This window comes from Triturus cristatus, chromosome 8 (assembly GCF_964204655.1).
Source record: "Triturus cristatus chromosome 8, aTriCri1.1, whole genome shotgun sequence".
Taxonomy (NCBI): Eukaryota; Metazoa; Chordata; class Amphibia; order Caudata; family Salamandridae; genus Triturus; species Triturus cristatus.
In genome coordinates, this window is record NC_140591.1 from 698,629,058 (window position 1) to 698,647,189 (window position 18,132).

An 18,132-nucleotide genomic window follows, 5' to 3' on the forward strand; every position below is an offset into this window, starting at 1 on the left:
ACTATCTCAGTTACCTTAAAATGCCGTTTTTGTCCAACTCGCGGCGGGAATTCTTGGCGCTGCCCATACAAAAAGACGAGATCTTGGAGGCTTTGGGAAGTATGCGGGCGGGCACTGCCCCGGGAGCGGACGGGCTGACGGTGGCCTTTTATAAGGCCTTCCAGGACCAGCTCCTCCCGCACCTTATGGCCCTTTTCGACGACATATGTTTTGAAGGCAGTATGCCTGACACGATGCGAGAGGCCCTGCTTGTTACAATCTTAAAACCCGGGAAGCCTCCCAACCAGTGCGGCTCCTATAGGCCACTCTCGCTGATCAATGTCGATGCCAAGATATATGCCAAAGTGCTGGCCACGCGTTTGGCGCTTCTGGTGCCGGAGCTCGTGGCGCCAGAGCAGGCAGGCTTTGTTCCATCCAGGAATCTCACGTACAATATCCGCACGGTCCTTGGAGTCATGCAACATGTGCGCCCAGAGAGTAAGGCCATAGCGCTCTTCCTGGATATGGAGAAAGCGTTTGACTCAGTGGAATGGCCGTTTATGGTGCGGGTGCTGAGGAAGCTTGGGCTGGGAGAGCCTTTTTTGCAGATGATTGGGGCTTTGTACTTTAGACCCACTGCCCGGCTGCGCCTCGGAGATCGTGTCACGGAGCCGTTTGCAATCACTAGAGGGACCAGACAGGGTTGTCCTCTATCCCCACTTCTCTACGCGCTGGTGGCGGAACCTCTAGCGTGCGCAATAAGAGAATACCACAGATTCGAGGGAATCAACTTTCCCTCTTATAAGATTGGTATTTCCACCTACGCGGACGACACGCTGATGTACATCAGAGACCCGGAGGAGAATCTTGCTTCTATCTTGCGGGAGGTGGTCCGGTTTGGGGCGCTGTCGGGCCTCAGGGTCAACTGGAACAAATCGCTGGCATTTCCGCTGACCCCGGCTACACTGCCGTTCCCTATGGAATACCCTTTGCAGTGGACAACGGACTCAATCCGCTACCTGGGAATCCGGCTGCACAGGGACCCGGAGGTCTTGCGGAGGGAAAACTATGGGGTGGCTTATTCCAAACTCGTGGACGAGGTAGAAGAGTGGAACAGGCTACCTCTGTCGCTGATGGGCAGGATAGCCATCATGAAAATGATCATCCTACCGCGATTTCTGTTCCTCTTCACCAACATCCCTATAGTGCTACCCAGGTCTTTCTTTGCACAGCTGACTCAGACCCTGATCCGTCTGGCCTGGGGTGGTAGACAACCTAGAGTCCAGTGGAAAGTGCTGACGTTGCCATACGAGATGGGGGGACTTGGAGCTCCGGATCTGGAGAGCTACTACAGAGTGGCGCAGGCGTCCCATTTGCATGCGTGGATACACGCCGAACCAGACGTCCCGCATGTGCTGCTGGAGCGCTTGTTTGCGGATCCGGTTCCACTTCCGGCGACGATCTTTCTGCCCGCGGATCGGAGGGTGGGGCTGTTGGACTCGCTCGGAACTACCAACCATGCGTGGCACGCGATTATGAGACGGCAAGACCGTGACCTCTTATACTCCCCGCTGATGCGGGTGGAGTGGGCGGTTTGGCTCCCTCCTCTGCGGGAAGCGGGGGTGACACGAGCATTGGGTGCTTTGGGAATAGTTAGGATGGCGGACCTGTTCCGAGACGGAGTGGCCAAGACGCTGGAGAGCGTCGTGTCGACGCAGCCGGGGAGTACGTTGCTCCAGCGCTTTCAATTCCACAGGGTTCGAGGCGCGCTGCTGTCTCTTTTGGGGTCGTCTGGGGCGGAGCCTCCCGAGATCCCAGAGCTTTCCTATGTCATTAAAACTACGGCGCCATCCAAAATGGTCTCGATACTCAAAAAGCTTGGGGATCAACACAGGGAGAACCAGTGCTCTGCAGCGCGGCGAGCCTGGCAGACGGATCTTGAAATGGACATTTCAGATGAGATGTGGAGGTACTGCTGCTCCAGTACTAAAAAGGTCTCTTTGAATGGTCGACACCGATTGATACACTTTAAGTTCTTGCAGCGGGTCTACTACACCCCTGAAAGACTACATAGGTATGGGTTGCGCCCTACGGCGGAGTGCGAGCGTTGCCATACCCTCGTGTCTGACTTTCTACACATGGCCTGCCTCTGCCCAGGTGTGGCCCGGTTTTGGACGGCGGTGTTCCGTGAGTTGAGCCAGATCTTGGAAAAAGAGATCCCCCCTGATCCGGCCCTGGCGTTGTTGGGCTACTCCAGGCCTCTTCCGCGGGCGCTGAGGCGACTGACGGACGTGGCGTTGCTGATCGCGAGACGCGTTGTGGCGGCCTGCTGGATGAGAGGGCCTCTTCCCACTAAGAAACGGTGGGTCAGGGATATGCTGTACTGTAGCACGCAGGCGGAAACGTATAGCGAACTGTTACCCCCTAGGAGTCGCCCCAAGAACTTCTGGGCGCTCTATAGAACTTACATGACAGCTGGAGACTCTGAGGAGGTTGGTCAGGGGGAGACACAACATGAAGCCCCTGGGGTGTGCAGTGGGGCGGCGGAGGGTGTGACACCGGATTAGGACCCAATAGTGGTGAGATGGGCTATGTTGTTAGTGAAACGTTTGGGAGAGCGGCCGGTTTGAAGAGGGAGGGTCGGGGTGTCCCCTGTATACGGCGTGTGCTTCTTAGCAGTGTGCTTGCGAGGCGGAAACTAGAACCGCAGGGTAGGTCTGATCTGGAGGCTTGGGGTGTGGTGTCTGGTCGGAGTTCGGCGCCTTGGTTTGAGACAGCGTGCACAAGCAGACACAAAACAGGAGGAGGCAGAGGCATGGTGGCGAACGGGGTGGGGGGTTGGGTGTTGAGATATGGTTTACGAAATTTTAGGGGATTGAGCGGACTGTTGGCGGGTTGGACAAGTGGGACGATTACACCACAGTGCAGGTTGGGGGTGAATACGTATTGCACGAGTTGGAAGTGATTCAGCCCGGACTGTTTTATGTAGAACTGCAATGCCGCCGGTCCTCCGGGATGTCGGCTAAATGGCTGTGTGAGAGATGCAGGACCGTAACGGACGTGCTCACTGGAGCAACCCATTGTATAAGGAGCCTACGGCAGTCTGCTATGTCTATTTACTATATCTCAATAAAGGTTGTTTTTTCAAAAAAAAAAAAAAAAAAAAGAATCTCAAACTTGACATACAGAAACCCAATACACATTCTTATCGCAAAAGGAATGCAGGTTTCGGGTTGAGTTACTGACCAAACTAACATAGTTTGGGCAAACTGATACCCAGAGAACGGATTCTCTTGTAATACCAAGCCTAAATCACCGCAGATGTGCAGCATAACTGATATTAAAGTTATGGTAAGCCTCGTTACAAAAGGCACTAACTCCAGATAGCGAACACTGACAGCATGCATGACAGTAGCTCCTATGGGAAAGAAGAGAGGTTTGACTCGGGTTCTTCCCCTGCTCCATTAACAGAAAAGCTGAAAATCTACATGTACAGGCCACCAGCAAAACATGTGTCATTGACTCTAGGTTCAGATGTTTTTAACACATCCAATCAAGAATAAGAAAAGAAAACGAATTGAGCAATGTCAGCTGATTGTCAGTCACATTAAAAGTAAAGTGCAGATTGACCTCAAGCTACGGGTAAAACTTCAATGCTCTTCAATACAAAGGATCATGGAGCGATGGAGCAGATGCCAATCCACAGATCTTCTACGCTATCTACAAACTCCAAGGTTTCTTCTTACACGAGATGCACAGCTAGAAAGAGCCCTGGTGTCTACTAGGAATGATCTGCCGAACAATGAACAAGCATCTAACATCTATCAGAAAGAGATTTAGATACTCGCGTCCTAAAGGCACTAATTCGAGCAGAAAAGAAGACAAAGCATATATTCGTATCACATTTCTGTGGAAACCACTGATGGCTTCTTCTTGACTTCTGACTCTGGGATTGCGCTATCCACCCCCTAACTGGAGACAAACAGGGTCACATCGCCTACTAGTCACTTGCCATGTTTCCTCCTATATAAATTGAAGTGTATTAGGTGGGATGGGAAGGATTTTTTTTTTCACTTATCATTTGTAAAGAATATTTGGACCACCTGGTTGTTTTTTTTGGTCGACAGACTCAACAAAAGTGACAAAATCAAGCTGTTAAACATTGTCGGACTGAGGGTCCATCTCCATGACCAAAAAAAACACCCCATTCCTTTTCCGTTTTCCTTTTCTTTCAACACGTGGCAAATGGAAAGTAAACATTTACTTGCACTGAACTCTCTTAGCATTCCATAGACAGTGGAACTAAAAATGCACCATTTGTAGCATCTGAAAGAACTCTGGAATTATAGTTTATCTATAATTTGGCAGATGTGGCACATCCACCAAAAATGTATTTATGCCTGTTCTGCCCTATTTAGAGTTTATACAGTTGCAAACACTCAAAATGGAGTGGACGAGACATCTGCCACTTTTTGAAGTATATCCTGCATCTGCCAAATTCTAAATAACCCCCATTGTCTTTCCTCAAGCTCTTTGATAGACGTTCAGTGTGTCCCACTGTGGAATCCATATGTGGTCAGTTGCACCTTGGCAGCCAAGGGACCACAGTCCCTGCTGTGCGAGCACAGTTTTATCTGCTGAGTCTCTGCGCCCAGCACAAGCAGCTTTGACTGAGTCACAACCAAAGATATATGAAGGAGGGTGAGATGGGAAGGGCGGAGGGTGAGTTACCAAGGGGGTGCAGGATCTAGCTGAGTACTCAACTCCCACTTCCGCCACCGCTCCCAGGATTATCATTGATGAGGACTGCAGCAAAAGGAGACCAAAAAATGTTTCAATTTTAAAGTCCATTCTAAAGTTACAGGGTTAGTCTATCCCAGAGGCCTGTTAAGGTGGCACTCGGTTTCTATCGCTTTGTCCGTGGATCTGGATTACATGACGAGCATCATGTCAATCAGACAACCAGGAAATACTGTATGAAGACAAAGAGTGTCTCTTTCCAGCTTTTGCATCCTTAATGTGTAACTGACATATGTGATTCTGTTCACCCATAAGCATCAATAAAAATAATTCTGTTAAGGAGGTAGTGGCCAAAAATTGATCTGTACAAGAAATTCAACCACACGAGGGAGGAATCTGCAGCCAAGATCCATCCCTGAAACTCGAACTTTGAGGGTTTCATAAAGGATGGCAACTCCCCAAATCCCACCAAAAAGAGCAGGATTACAAGGCCTACACTAAATAATGAAGCTGGGAAAGTAGTCTGCAATAAGAATCGAAACCATCAGAATTTGCCTTTCAAGGAGTCTATAATCACACTTTTATTTAGAAAAGCTTCGGAAGCAAATTGGGCCAACTGATGAGAGATGTATAAATCAAGAGAACCTGATGATGTTAGTAAGATAGTGAACTCCCCTGGCTGGGAGTGCTAAACAAATAGATTTTCAAGGATTTTAGCCCTGGACCAACCACCTGTACTGCTCCTGCACATTTCTGTACAGAGATCACGAGCGTTTTGGCAATGAGGCGGCCAATACAAGCAGTAATGGGGACCTCTCTAGACAGCAGACAGAAGCGCAAAACGACAGTCATCAGTGGGAGAACAAACTGAGACCATATTCCTTTACAGAAGCCGGTAGACCAGGAACTGTGATTCAGGTGAATTACAAGTGTTTGAGAAGCATAGCTCCTCGCCAAGGAAAGACAGGGATGTCCAAGTTCTCTGATTGGCTGGTATTCTTACACCACAGTGTGATACTGCTGAGAGGACAGAGCTGAAGCTGAGCATCATGGCAGAAATTCAACTTCAAAGTTCTGGCTCCTGGGCAGTCTCCTCCACTTGAAATTCCGGTGATACTCAGTGGAGAATGGGGAACAGATGTTCAGAGATGAATTCTTCAAAGGAGCACAATGAGACGGTTTTGAAAGACTGGGGAAGAAAAGACCTTGAGTGGCATGCTTGCATCCTTATTCCTTATTCTGGGTCAACATGACAAGATATTGTGTGTAAACACATTAACTGTCCATTAAAATGGCCCTGAATTATGGAAGCGGAGGTAAGAGGGCAAGCTAAAGAAAGGCTTTCCAAAAAGAGGTGCCAAGGTTTGGAAGCTTCCCTCAGGATAAAGAGCAGCCAGGAGAAGTGCCACAGTTTCCAGCGTTTGAGAAATCACCTCCAAAAAAGCAGAGGGTAAAAATAAACAGTTGTAAACCGACACACTAAGGGGCATATTAACAAGTCAGGCGATAAAATTATCGCCGCTTTAGCGGCAGAAAATTGCCGCTAAAACGGCGATAATGGTCTTGATAGTATGCTCTATGGAATTCCAATTGAAGCCCATGTTAGATGTCCTTCACATCTCACATGGGCTTCAATTGGAATTCCATAGAGCATATTATCAAGCCCATTATCGCCGCTTTAGCTGCAGTTTTCTGCCGCTAAAGTGGCGATAATTTTATCGCCTGGCTTGTTAATATGCCCCTTAATGAGGCTGCAAAGTCACATAACCTGATGTGATGTGTGTGGTGAAAAGAGAAATGATAAAGTCTGGGTATGTGCATGAGAAGGGGATTCCAGGGATCTTGTGTGGTGCAGAGATCTGAGAGTAGATTGGAGCCCTTGTTTACCGCCATGAATATCAGACTGCATTCGGAGGCTTACTGGATACCATTTTTAGCTCACTATAAAAAATTAGATGAATTGTTGAAGGTTTAGTTTGGGGCTTAGGAGGTATCCTAAGTATTATATTAAGAGATTAACATAGGCATGTCCCTCCCCCTCCCTATTCTTGCAGAGGCGGAGGGAGAGGGATTTGGAGGAAATAAAGTGGCCTCTAAGAATGCTAAACATTTAAAAGATGTGCTAATCTGGAGCTGGGCAGGAAATATGAGAAGAAGGTTCTGTAAGCCTGTATTTCCCTTAATTTAAAAAAAAAAAAAAAACGCAATTTATATTTCAGTCATGGTACAAATAAAGGGTTTGTTCACCAGAAAATAAGGTTTCAGCTTTTTCCACGTGGAAGGAGAAAAGAAGAACACCTACAACATTGATGCACAGATGCTTTATGCACAGACTACAGCCTTTAAGGGAATCGGGCGTCGGCCATCATTCTAAGCAGGTAAAGGTGACCACAGACTAAAGCCGCACCTGAAACTTCAACCAAGTTGTCACAAGGTCACTGTGACCTTCTAAATGGAGTTTCTCAGCACCATTTTGACTATCTAAACACAAACATTCAAGTAGCTCCCGCGATCACTGGAGCAGTTAACAAGCAGAAAAAGGGTGTAGCCATTGAAGCATACTGCTGCTACGCGCTGACGTAGTATGCTAGGTTTCAGTTCTATCTAGACATTCACATTATTGTGTAAAATACAGTCTCAGTTTAATCTAATGTGAACTTGTATCCCATGGAATAGGAATATGTGACCTTGAGCCATTATTGACATTACATTTCTGCAATATGTTTGTGGGTCTATTTATAAAACATACAACACAATGGCCTTAAAAATATGAAATACCAGGCTGAAGTTTACACTGCTTATCTTTGAACCAGACTCATGCTAAAATTGTACACCTCTAAACATACAGAGCAAACATGAGTACCTAATGTAAACAGTGCGGTGCAACACTGGAATGGCCAGTGTGGTGTAAGGTAAGATCTGGTACACACTCAAAGTACAGCTGGAAATAATATCTTTATCTACTTCATGTATATGACAGTACAACAAAGTATAAGCTCTGAGAGTCAAATTCTGGCTACAAAAGATAAGGGCTTACCTGAAAGTCATCATAGGGGAACAGTAGCATTTCCCGCAGTGCATCATTTAAAATCTGGGTCTTCTTTTGAACAATTATATTTTCATAGTCTATTGGTTCAATCAGCTTTGGTTTTGCCTAAAAAGAGAAGCAAGAAGAACAATCATCAGTAAAGAGCAGATGTCGCTTTACAAGACAACACACATCACAGTTCTGCTACCCTTTCCAGTGAGGGGTTGATAAGTCGCTTCAGCTACTGCACTTTTTAGCCATGCAGAGTACAACACAAGAAACACTCGGTACACAACACATTTGCAAGTCAGTGCAAAACCACAAAACTTTGCATTTTTTGGCTTTGAAGTTATAACGTTCTGCATCTGATGAAACGAGTGCTCATGCCAATCTGAGGTATGCGCCGCAGGGCATATGAGTCAGCACAACAACCACACAAGTAGCATAAAGTTGGGACAAGTAGTGAGAAAAAGGAAAAAAAGAGAGGGAGTTGGAAAAGAGAGTCTACCATCAAGATATGGAACTGCCCAGACAAAGGTCTATTCCAGCCCACAATACAATCAACACTTACAAGGGTTCGAAAAGCCAGTCTCCTAAAATGACCCTTCTGGCAATAACTGGCAGTACCCACATTATACACACAAATTAATTGCCATAGTGTGTCTGAGAGCCAAAAGAAACATAGCCTGTCAGTAGTAGTACACGGTCATTCACCGAACAGCCCCAAGGGATGATAGCTTTGCATGCATGGAAAAGGGAGTGCACTTCGCAAGGGGGTGCTCAAATAAGCACAATAAGATCTGGGGGTCCATGATGGGAACATTTTGGGCTAAAGAAAGCTTCACTTGATTGAAACATTAACTATAGATGCATAATCATAATATACAATGGGGAAAGCTTGTAAAATCCCCTCTATAGGTTTTAAACGTCAATTTTAATTTCTGTTGCTCGTTTGATACAGTAATGAATAAAACTCCACAAAAAGAGTGTTTAAAAAATAAATAAGTGGGAAGGTGATAAACAAGTACTGGCAAATCCAATAGGACTAGCTTTCAAAGGTATTAGCCAACCTTTAGTCTTTGCCAATATGTCTTACTAATGTCGTTCAGCATCACGAAAAGAGGGAAAAAATGTTAATTGATGATGTTCAACAGCATCAGCAAAAAACTAAACAAAAATTAAAATGTGTGCCAAGATGGATGGCCAGCCTTATACGTCCACATGCATCACAATCCATTCACACATACGCCATAATGCTGCTGCGGCCATTTTATAATTTGCTGATCCAAAATAAAAAACGCTGATCTTGGAGTGATAAATTGAAAAATAAAAATTGGAGCATAAATAAGCACTTTATCAAGAAAGGATCGACCTGGTAGCAATTTGCAACTACAGGCAACTGTGGAATTTTTTTAAATAAAAATATAGGAAGGGGTAGAGAGCAGTGGAGGGGCAGGGAAGCAATTTAACCCCACCAAGCGGTTTGGAGTAACAGTGTCATAAGAGGGGTGTGGCAGCAACATTGGAGGGAGGGTGAAAAAAAATAAGAAAATGCCCAGCGGGACAGGGGAAAGTGAAAGGGTGGGGATGTGAGGGAGGAAGCAGCATACAAGAGCGTGAGCAAGAACATACATGCACTACCATGGTGTGCTCAAACAAAAGAAAAGGTAGTTCCATTGTATTAAACAGTGAAAAGAAAGAAGACTTCCAAAAGAAAGGTTGGAAAAGAAGAAATGCTCCAGGGGAGGAACAAACACAGGAAGAAGCCATTGAATAAGAAGCAAGCAAATGAGATTGACAAAGTAAACCAGATAAATATTAGGCTAACCCAAAGCCCACCGAAAGTATTGGTATTCTATACCGTAGGTCTTTTGACAAAAGACCTCCAAATCTGCCGCTAGGCGAGACCTAAAAATAACTTTCTTTTAAATTTGCTGTGCATATTTGTGCTCTATATATGAAGAACTTAATTATTTGGATGCAGAGTATGGTGTTTGCACAGAAGCAGACCACAGTGTGCAGACACACATTTCCCAGGAAGAGAACAAAGCAGCCTAGCATATAAAGATCATTGGAGACAATATTTGATTTTTAAATATAGCTATGTTATCTTGCAAATACAATAAAAATTAAGAATTGGATCCAAAAGCTTGCACACTGAGGAACAAGTAACACAATTTGGTAAATAATGCAAAGTACGTATATCACGGTTAGTAACATCACCCACAGCTTTTAAGGTCTTCTTCCTTTCCGGGTGAACAAGGGTAGCAGCAGTTGGATCAAGGTGCAGGAGAAGCAGGGTTTATTTAAATGGAGGCAAGACAAAGGGTTTGGTTGAAAGTAGAGTTGGACTGGGATTGGCTGAATCAAGTCAAGCAGCAGATTTTACTTATTAAGGAACCACAAAACAATAATGCAAAGCAACATATTTTGCAGAAAAACGAGGACAACCAAATGCTTACAGCTTGAAATTATATACTGAATAACTGAAACCTTATTCCTTTCATCAGCAAACAAGGGGAATTTCTTCAACCAGTCTAGGAATTATCTATCATCCCCAAAATGTCCCGCCTTCTTCCTTCTGGAGAGTGTGTTAACACCCTAAAGTTAGCAAGATTATTAAAATCAAAAATTCTTGCTGTAGTGTCCATATGTAATTTGAGGCCCCGGGAAATGGTCAAATCATAATATTACTGTGTACCTTTCAGATTAAAATGTTAGTTTTTTTCAGTGAGACATCAATCAGAAGCAGTACTGTTTTCCCCAACCAACCCTATGTCGTGACTAATGTAGCTCTTGATTTCATCTGCTCCTTCAATAACAGATATGTTTCCTGCCTTGAAGACTCATATGCTGAAACCTCTGAAGGGTACTCTGAATGATTTTGCGAAGTTAGTTCTCACCAGCAAAATACTTTCCCTCCGATAGTGACAGCGTGTTTCAAAGTGTGTGGAGCACAGTTGAGGTATTCTTGTGGGGCTTGGAGATACCAGGTTGTGGGTTTTTCAAGATAGATTTAGGCCCATCAAGGTGGGTTGCCATGATCAAAAGTTACAAGTACAGCTAATGCTAATTTCTTTGTGCGCCCCCATATTCCTTCCCAGGTTATCAGCCGCAGCTCCCCCATTAGGGCAGAGGAGCATCACCCCCCTGCTGCCACTGCAACAAAAGTGAAAAATAAAACAAAATGGCAATAGAAAGAATTACCATTTTATTTTTCACTGCTCCCAGCCCGAGCAGTGTTTGAGGGCGGGGCCATTGCTGCTGACTGGCAGCAGGGGAGGAGTGATGGTCGCTCCAGTTTAAAGTGTGCATGTCACTTTGGCCAGCTGTCTTGTGACAGCCAGCCTGACATACGCACTTTATACCTCTCCACCTAGCCGGTCTTATACAGCTGGGTGGAGTGCAGGCCGAGGCCTCCAGTGCCTGAATGGAGAGTCGAGGGAGCCCACTACAGCTAATCCTGGCGCTGCTCTCATGCTGCATAACATTATCAGCAGCATGAGAGCAGCATCCAGATTCGCAGAGAGGAGTTGGCTGAGGCTCCAGGAGGGCTCACGCTGACTGAATTCAAGACAACACGGAGGACAAGGAAGCGTGGACAAGTAAATGTTTTAATATATTTTTATCTTTTTGGCCCACTGACATGCACTGTGAGAAATTCGCATTGCCTTCAGCTTCAACATCAGAGCTCTCAGTCACGGCCCGCTATAAAATCTGTTAGTGAGCCATGATTGAGAGCTGTAGGATTTGAGCCTGAAGGCATTGTGATCTATTACAGTGCCTAATGGTTTTGGCTTTCGACTCGAAGCCCCTCCACTGTTGAGGGTCACTACCCGCCACAGCAGGTTATGACATCTCGGTTGTTGCTTCGCTGTTTTCATTAAAAAAACTCTCACTGGAAAAGATAAGCTATGCTAACCCATTGGTTCAAATCAGATGGGACATGTCCAGTCTAGGCCTGGAAGGTAGAATCACCTTTAAAAAAATGTGCCAAGGGCAAGGTGCATGTGAGATGTGCAAAAAAACCATAAAGTACCTGACTAATGAAAGTAATTTTACGATTTTTTTTTAAATTGTAATATTTTGGGGGATCTGCTACTGTGAAACCAGAACAGTGAGAATACTGAGGAATGTTAGTATTTAAGAAATCAACTTTTGCTCTATCCATTTTCACTTGAACCAAATGGGATCCCCAAAATATTCACGTGGGGGAGTTACTCTGAAATGCTGGCTGTGTCCCCCGACTTTACTTCTAGTGAAAAACTTAAAAAGACACACTGCACTGGGGAGGAAGACTAAATGTCTTTGCATCACAACTTTTGGCCAAACTCGAGTGCCTAGTGAGAAGCTTGCATTGATAAGGACTGCAAGGCAGAAGACGTTAAACTAGTTTGAGCACTAAAAGCCGAGCTTTCAGCACCTAACAATCATGGCCCAGCTGCTTGTGATGATTTTGTCAAGAGTTGAACGCTGCAGCAATCCATGCCACTGCACAGTCTGACCTAAGACAACCACAGCAGGGAGAAGGCACTCCCACCAACACCGTCTACAAATAGTAAATGGAAAGGGACATATGATAACAAATCACAAACACTTTTTGCAGCGTGATTTGCCTGGGTACTCCTGCTCCGCTTGATATCGGGGCGCTGCTTGTATGAGCACCATAGTATGGGATTTTGTCACAGCCCCTATATGGTGCCCAAGAAGACCCTTACCAATGCTGAAACTAGATGCCTGCACCAGTTTTTTTTTATTTTACCTATAGGTTAAAAGCAATGAACCTCAGTATGTTCTACCATGCAATACTAAAGCTGCAGGAGTACCAAAGCATATCAACAAACCACTGACGAGAAACTCTGACCGTGTGTATCTGCAACACTAAGAGAAGCTAAAAGACTCCGCAGTCAAGCTTCTCCCCAAAAATAATGTAAGACTTATAATGCTTGCCTCTCAGAGCTCGGACTTTGCCCTGTAAACTACGGAATAGCCGCACCACCCCTCCATTTGTAGACCGTGTCAATGCAGGCAGGGTCCATCTGTTCCCTTGAAAACGCCAGACAGAATACATTTGTGCTACTGAAGGTAACTTAGAGTGAGGCTAAAAAGAAACATTACTTTGGCTAAAAAGAGATATTACTCTACTACACTACTGTGTAATAAAGTAATATTTTTTGAGGTCATAACACGTTGGTATTACAACAAACAAATGATGGACGGAATGCTGACATTGCAGACATTCTCCCCCAGTCAAGAGATCTGGGTTAAATCCATTGTTCTTTTGCCCACTATGCCACCCCAGTTCAGACATGGCCATATGCAAATCAGTCTTGACCCTGTGCCTCATGGGAACAGTCCAGCCCGAACTGCCAAGCCATGTCTTCCCTGGACCAGAATCAAGCATCCTAGGACCGGTTTCTGGCTATCAGCCGTCATCAGCCAGGATAGCTTGACTCCAGTGGCGTAGTGAGCACGGGTCCCACGTCTGGGAATACCCATCCCACTTAGGGCGAAAAGCGTTACAACAAACAAATGATGGACGGAATGCTGACAATGCAGACATTCTCCCCCAGTCAAGAGATCTGGGTTAAATCCATCGTTCGTTTGCCCACTATGCCACCCCAGTTCAGACATGGCCATATGCAAATCAGTCTTGACCCTGTGCCTCATGGGAACAGTCCAGCCCGAACTGCCAAGCCATGTCTTCCCTGGACCAGAATCAAGCATCCTAGGACCGGTTTCTGGCTATCAGCCGTCGTCAGCCAGGATAGCTTGACTCCAGTGGCGTAGTGAGCACGGGTCCCACGTCTGGGAATACCCATCCCACTTAGGGCGAAAAGCGTTATAACAAACAAATGATGGACGGAATGCTGACAATGCAGACATTCTCCCCAGTCAAGAGATCTGGGTTAAATCCATTGTTCTTTTGCCCACTATGCCACCCCAGTTCAGACATGGCCATATGCAAATCAGTCTTGACCCTGTGCCTCATGGGAACAGCCCAGCCCGAACTGCCAAGCCATGTCTTCCCTGGACCAGAATCAAGCATCCTAGGACCGGTTTCTGGCTATCAGCCGTCATCAGCCAGGATAGCTTGACTACAGTATAAGAATTGGCTTGGTAGTTTGGTTTGCCCTATTCCCATCGTGCACTGGGACAGGTACAGACTAATTTGCATGTAGCCAGGTTCTGAGCTGGGATGGTGCAGTGAGCTAAAAAAGGGTGATGGATTAAAACCATGATCTCTTGACTTGGTAAGAGTATTCTGCATCATTCAGAAACTCTGTCCATCACCACCCCCTTTTTCCCAAATCGATTTTATCCACACTCAGTGTGGGAGGGTATGCTCAGACGTGAGTCCCTTGCTCATTGCACCATCAGGATTCAGGCAAGCCGGGCCGACGAAGGCTGTGATGCCAGAAACCGGTCCCCGGAAGCTTGTTTCCTTCCCAGTATAAGAATTGGCTTGGTAGTTTGGTTTGCCCTGTTCCCATCATGCACTGGGACAGGTACAGACTAATTTGCATGTAGCCAGGTTCTGAGCTGGGATGGTGCAGTGAGCTAAAAAACGGTGATGGATTAAAACCATGATCTCTTGACTTGGTAAGAGTATTCTGCATCATTCAGAAACTCTGTCCATCACCACCCCCTTTTTCCCAAATCATAACACGTTGGTATGCCATTCAAGTTTATTTCCCCTGAATTCTCTATCCCACACCACTATGCAAGGGTAAGCCTTGATTGCTTGTCATCACTGCCTCCTGAGACGCAAACCTTAAACAGGAAGTTTTTGGTACTTCGTGAGTTCAAAGTAGTTTATAGTTCAGAGGCTGAAGGGACAACCGGCAATGCTTGTTACAATGACTGTCCAGGTACAAACAAGTTCCTTAACCCCTGGAGAAATAAAGTGGCATATCCCGTGCCTTCAACAACACTATCTGATTTTTTTTTTAACTTCACATACATGATAATAGTGGTTTCATTCAACTCATTAAAGCCGTATTGTGCTTTCCTATTTAAATCAGAGATTTTTCCATTCTTTTTTCCACTGTCACCAAACGCTGTTCAGCCATATTTTGTTACACTCTACTCAAGATGCTTTCAGAATTCATGCTCTGTTAACTAACTTATCATTCAGGTCTTCTTTTTAAGCTTATGCTTCTGTCAATAACTTGCCCTTCCTACTTTGTGTTTGGGTGCTCGTACTACACCTGTTCTCACTGTCATTTTGCTTTTCTCCCATCTCTAGGTTCTTGGCAATTGTCGGCCACCTATGGTGGACACTGCAGTTGTTACTCGTGTGCCGCGCCCCCTGGTCCACTACACTTTCACTGGTAACAACGTCCCCCCCATTGGAACACTCAACTCTCCTAAAGTAGATGGGGGGCAAGGTTTACTCCAGACAGTAGTAGATGGTTTGTAACTAAGATACAGCACAAATAATCACAAACTCAATAAACAGACAGAGCTATATCTTTTACTAAGAATATGTCTTGATTTGCATTTAGGAAAGATCTAGGGAGGAATGCACAGGGGATGAAGTAAGCTACAGGAAACTAAAATAAGCACAAAAACCAAAGGTTCTAGCACTTTCTTTGGCCGAGATATTTCTAGAAGGTTAAATGACCCACCTGGATCTGGTTCACATACAGAGACTGCGAGGCAATCAAAGAGAAAGTAAATGTTTTAATGTGACTGAAACAGAACCATTAACCTCATAACAATTGAAAAGAAACAGATCTGCAAGAAGGAAAAACAAACACATTTAACAGATAACCCGGACTGTTCTGCAACACTTGCCCGGTTTTAACAAAGGAGCCAATCAATAATGGATATTAACAACAAAGCGCAATCATAAAACAACATACTGGTGGGAACAAAGCCTCAGTAGTTGCACTGCTTTTGATAACCTCTATCAATGACAAAAAACACCAACAAAGCAGACTACCGGACATAGGAGCAGCCAGCAGACAAAGGAACAGAGCAAGGCACACAAATTAAAGCAAGAAGGGCAATCCTGCGACTACTGGGTTTGTATTGATTAGGAAGCAGCAGCAGGTGGAACCAGCAGTTGAACACAGAAAAATACAACAAGGCACACAATTTCATTGACTATGATCACCTAGTGATATGTCCCTTATGAGGATAATAATGCATGCCTGAGAATCTGAAAAAAAAGGAACTCAATGTGTAGAGTGAACCAGCCAAACTATTGTGGGGGAAATCAGGCCTGGTTCTGTGTGATGCAGGGGCAGGTTACCAAATGGTTAAGGTCAACCCCTGCCCCCTTCACCTCTCATGGGAGCTTCCAGGCCCATTCAGAACAGGAAAACCAGGGTTTGTTAATTTTTTTGGTCGAGTCTGCCAGACAGCAAATGCTGCCTGGTTGCAAAAGACCTATTGTCGTCTATTGTGGTCTTATCAGAACCTTACAGGGACTTACAGATGGGAAACAGCCTCAACAACGCGGGCTGAGCCACGCTTGCCTTAACCACGCATGTGCGTGGTTAAGGTAGTGCGTGGTCAAATATTGGAATGGGCGGGCAGGAACAGCAAAGATCAGGAGAGGATGCGGGCTGGGTTTTTGGTGGGTGGGGCTTTAGTTTTTAGTGGTGAGGGCTTGGTGTTTGGGTTGTTTATAGGGCAAGGGGCCAGGTTTTAGTGCAAGGGGGGGGTTGGGGTAGCTTTCAGGGGTAGGGAGTCAGTTTTTAGGGCTTGGGGGGAGGGGGGCTGGGGTCGGGCAGGTTTTAGGATGTGGGGTCAGCTTTAGGGCTCGGTCGGGGGAAGGGATAGTTTTCAGGGCTGGGAGCAGTTTTAGGCCTCAGGGCGGGAATGCTGCTCAAAAGGTACTTTACAGGTGTAGGGGACAGTTTTAGGGCTCAAGGCTGGGGTCGGGGTAGTTTTTAGGGCATGGGGTGAATTTTCAGGGCTTGCGGCGGGGAAAAGGGGCAGTTTTCAAGGCTGAGGGCAGGGGTGTGATCTTTACCACACATGTCCCTTTACCAATCATGTCTTTACCACAAAGTTGCATGGTAAAGGCATGCATGGTAAAGACGCGGTTGTGGTTGAAACCATGTGGTTCAGACATGCGTTATTGTTTCTTTGGTTTTTTGACACTCATTTGCTTGCTTCATAGTCAATGGTTTTCCTGGTCATTGCTTGTCCATCTTATGTTTGCCCCTCCCACAAAGCATATCCTCTTTACCCACTCTCTGATTAGTTGGCTTCTATTCGTCCACTGTTCACTTTTAGGGAAGTATTTTTTAAACACAATATGAAAGTGCATGCGTTTTCCTACTCTTCCCTGTGTGCATCTTAACCCTGCTCTCCAAGTTGCTAGTGCCATCTCCTCTCATGTGCTTCTCTCCAGCCAAACTCCCTACCCGAGCTGTGTAGCTGTCTTACTTGTATGCCTCTGCCCTGTTGCTCTCCCTCATTTGCTGCTTTTTCCCTCCTCCAACCCCGTTGCTTTCCCCACATCCTCTCCTCCGTGCCACCTACATCCACTCTTTTAATGTACTGACGAATCTTGGGCGTATAAATAAAAATAAATGAGACCTGCTACATTTTGTATGCGCGCACATGTACACTCACAAAATGAAATGCCCGTTTTTGGTGCGTCATCTCACTTTTTTGGGCCATGCTGCACCGCATACTTGCCATATGAATTACTGGTCTTCTCCAATTACCCTCTAACCCACCTTTTTTGGTGTCCACAACACAGCGTCATGCAGGCCCTCTGGCTAAGCTGGTGCTGTGTAGCTGCCTTCATCCTTTCGTCGTAACCATAATAATTTATACGCCTATCTCACACACCTTCTCCTTCAATATAATACTAGGTGCTGCCCCCCAAAGACAAGATATGAGCACCTCTCTGGTAAATTGACTACAAATCCAGAATGCGTCCCAAATCAGATCACAACAAATACAAGACTGCCAGCCATTTACGGCCCCCAATATAGCGTGCTATCCAAATGAAAAGTATCAACACTGTTCACTTCCTATAAACTATGTAAGGTGTATAGTCGTGAGTAGCTGGCAGCATGCATCTGGTATCCAACTTCTTAAATTTGGCCCTGGCGTCACACTAATTTAGCTTGTGCACAGAGGCCTAAGCCTGTCCTTTGACACAAGTGAGGTCCTGGGCCTTTCCTGACACCCTGGAGGGGCTAACCCATATTGACAGAGAGGGGACTACTGTCCCTGTCATGGGTTTAACACAGAGCGGTGGTGCTAGCGTGCCGTGTTTTTTTCAGTTCATCGTTATGCCCAGACCTTTTAATCGTTGTCACTGGAAAGGAGGCCTGGTGGTCCTCTCGTGTAAAGTTCTGCTTCTATGTGCTTACCTGACTCCTAAGACTAACATTCCAAATGTGTGTTGTCAT

At 45.6% G+C, this 18,132-nt stretch overlaps 1 protein-coding gene across 8 annotated transcripts in view; it reads right to left on the minus strand.

Moving 5' to 3' along the window:
- DOCK9 (dedicator of cytokinesis 9) overlaps positions 1 to 18,132 on the minus strand; it is a 1,069,784-nt gene that overhangs the window by 762,709 nt on the left and 288,943 nt on the right. For all 8 annotated transcript variants that reach the window (XM_085622123.1, XM_085622117.1, XM_085622120.1 and 5 more), the window contains exon 2: positions 7,757 to 7,873. In XM_085622123.1, the coding sequence (XP_085478249.1) occupies positions 7,757 to 7,873 (117 nt within the window). The remainder of the gene's footprint in view (positions 1 to 7,756; positions 7,874 to 18,132) is intronic.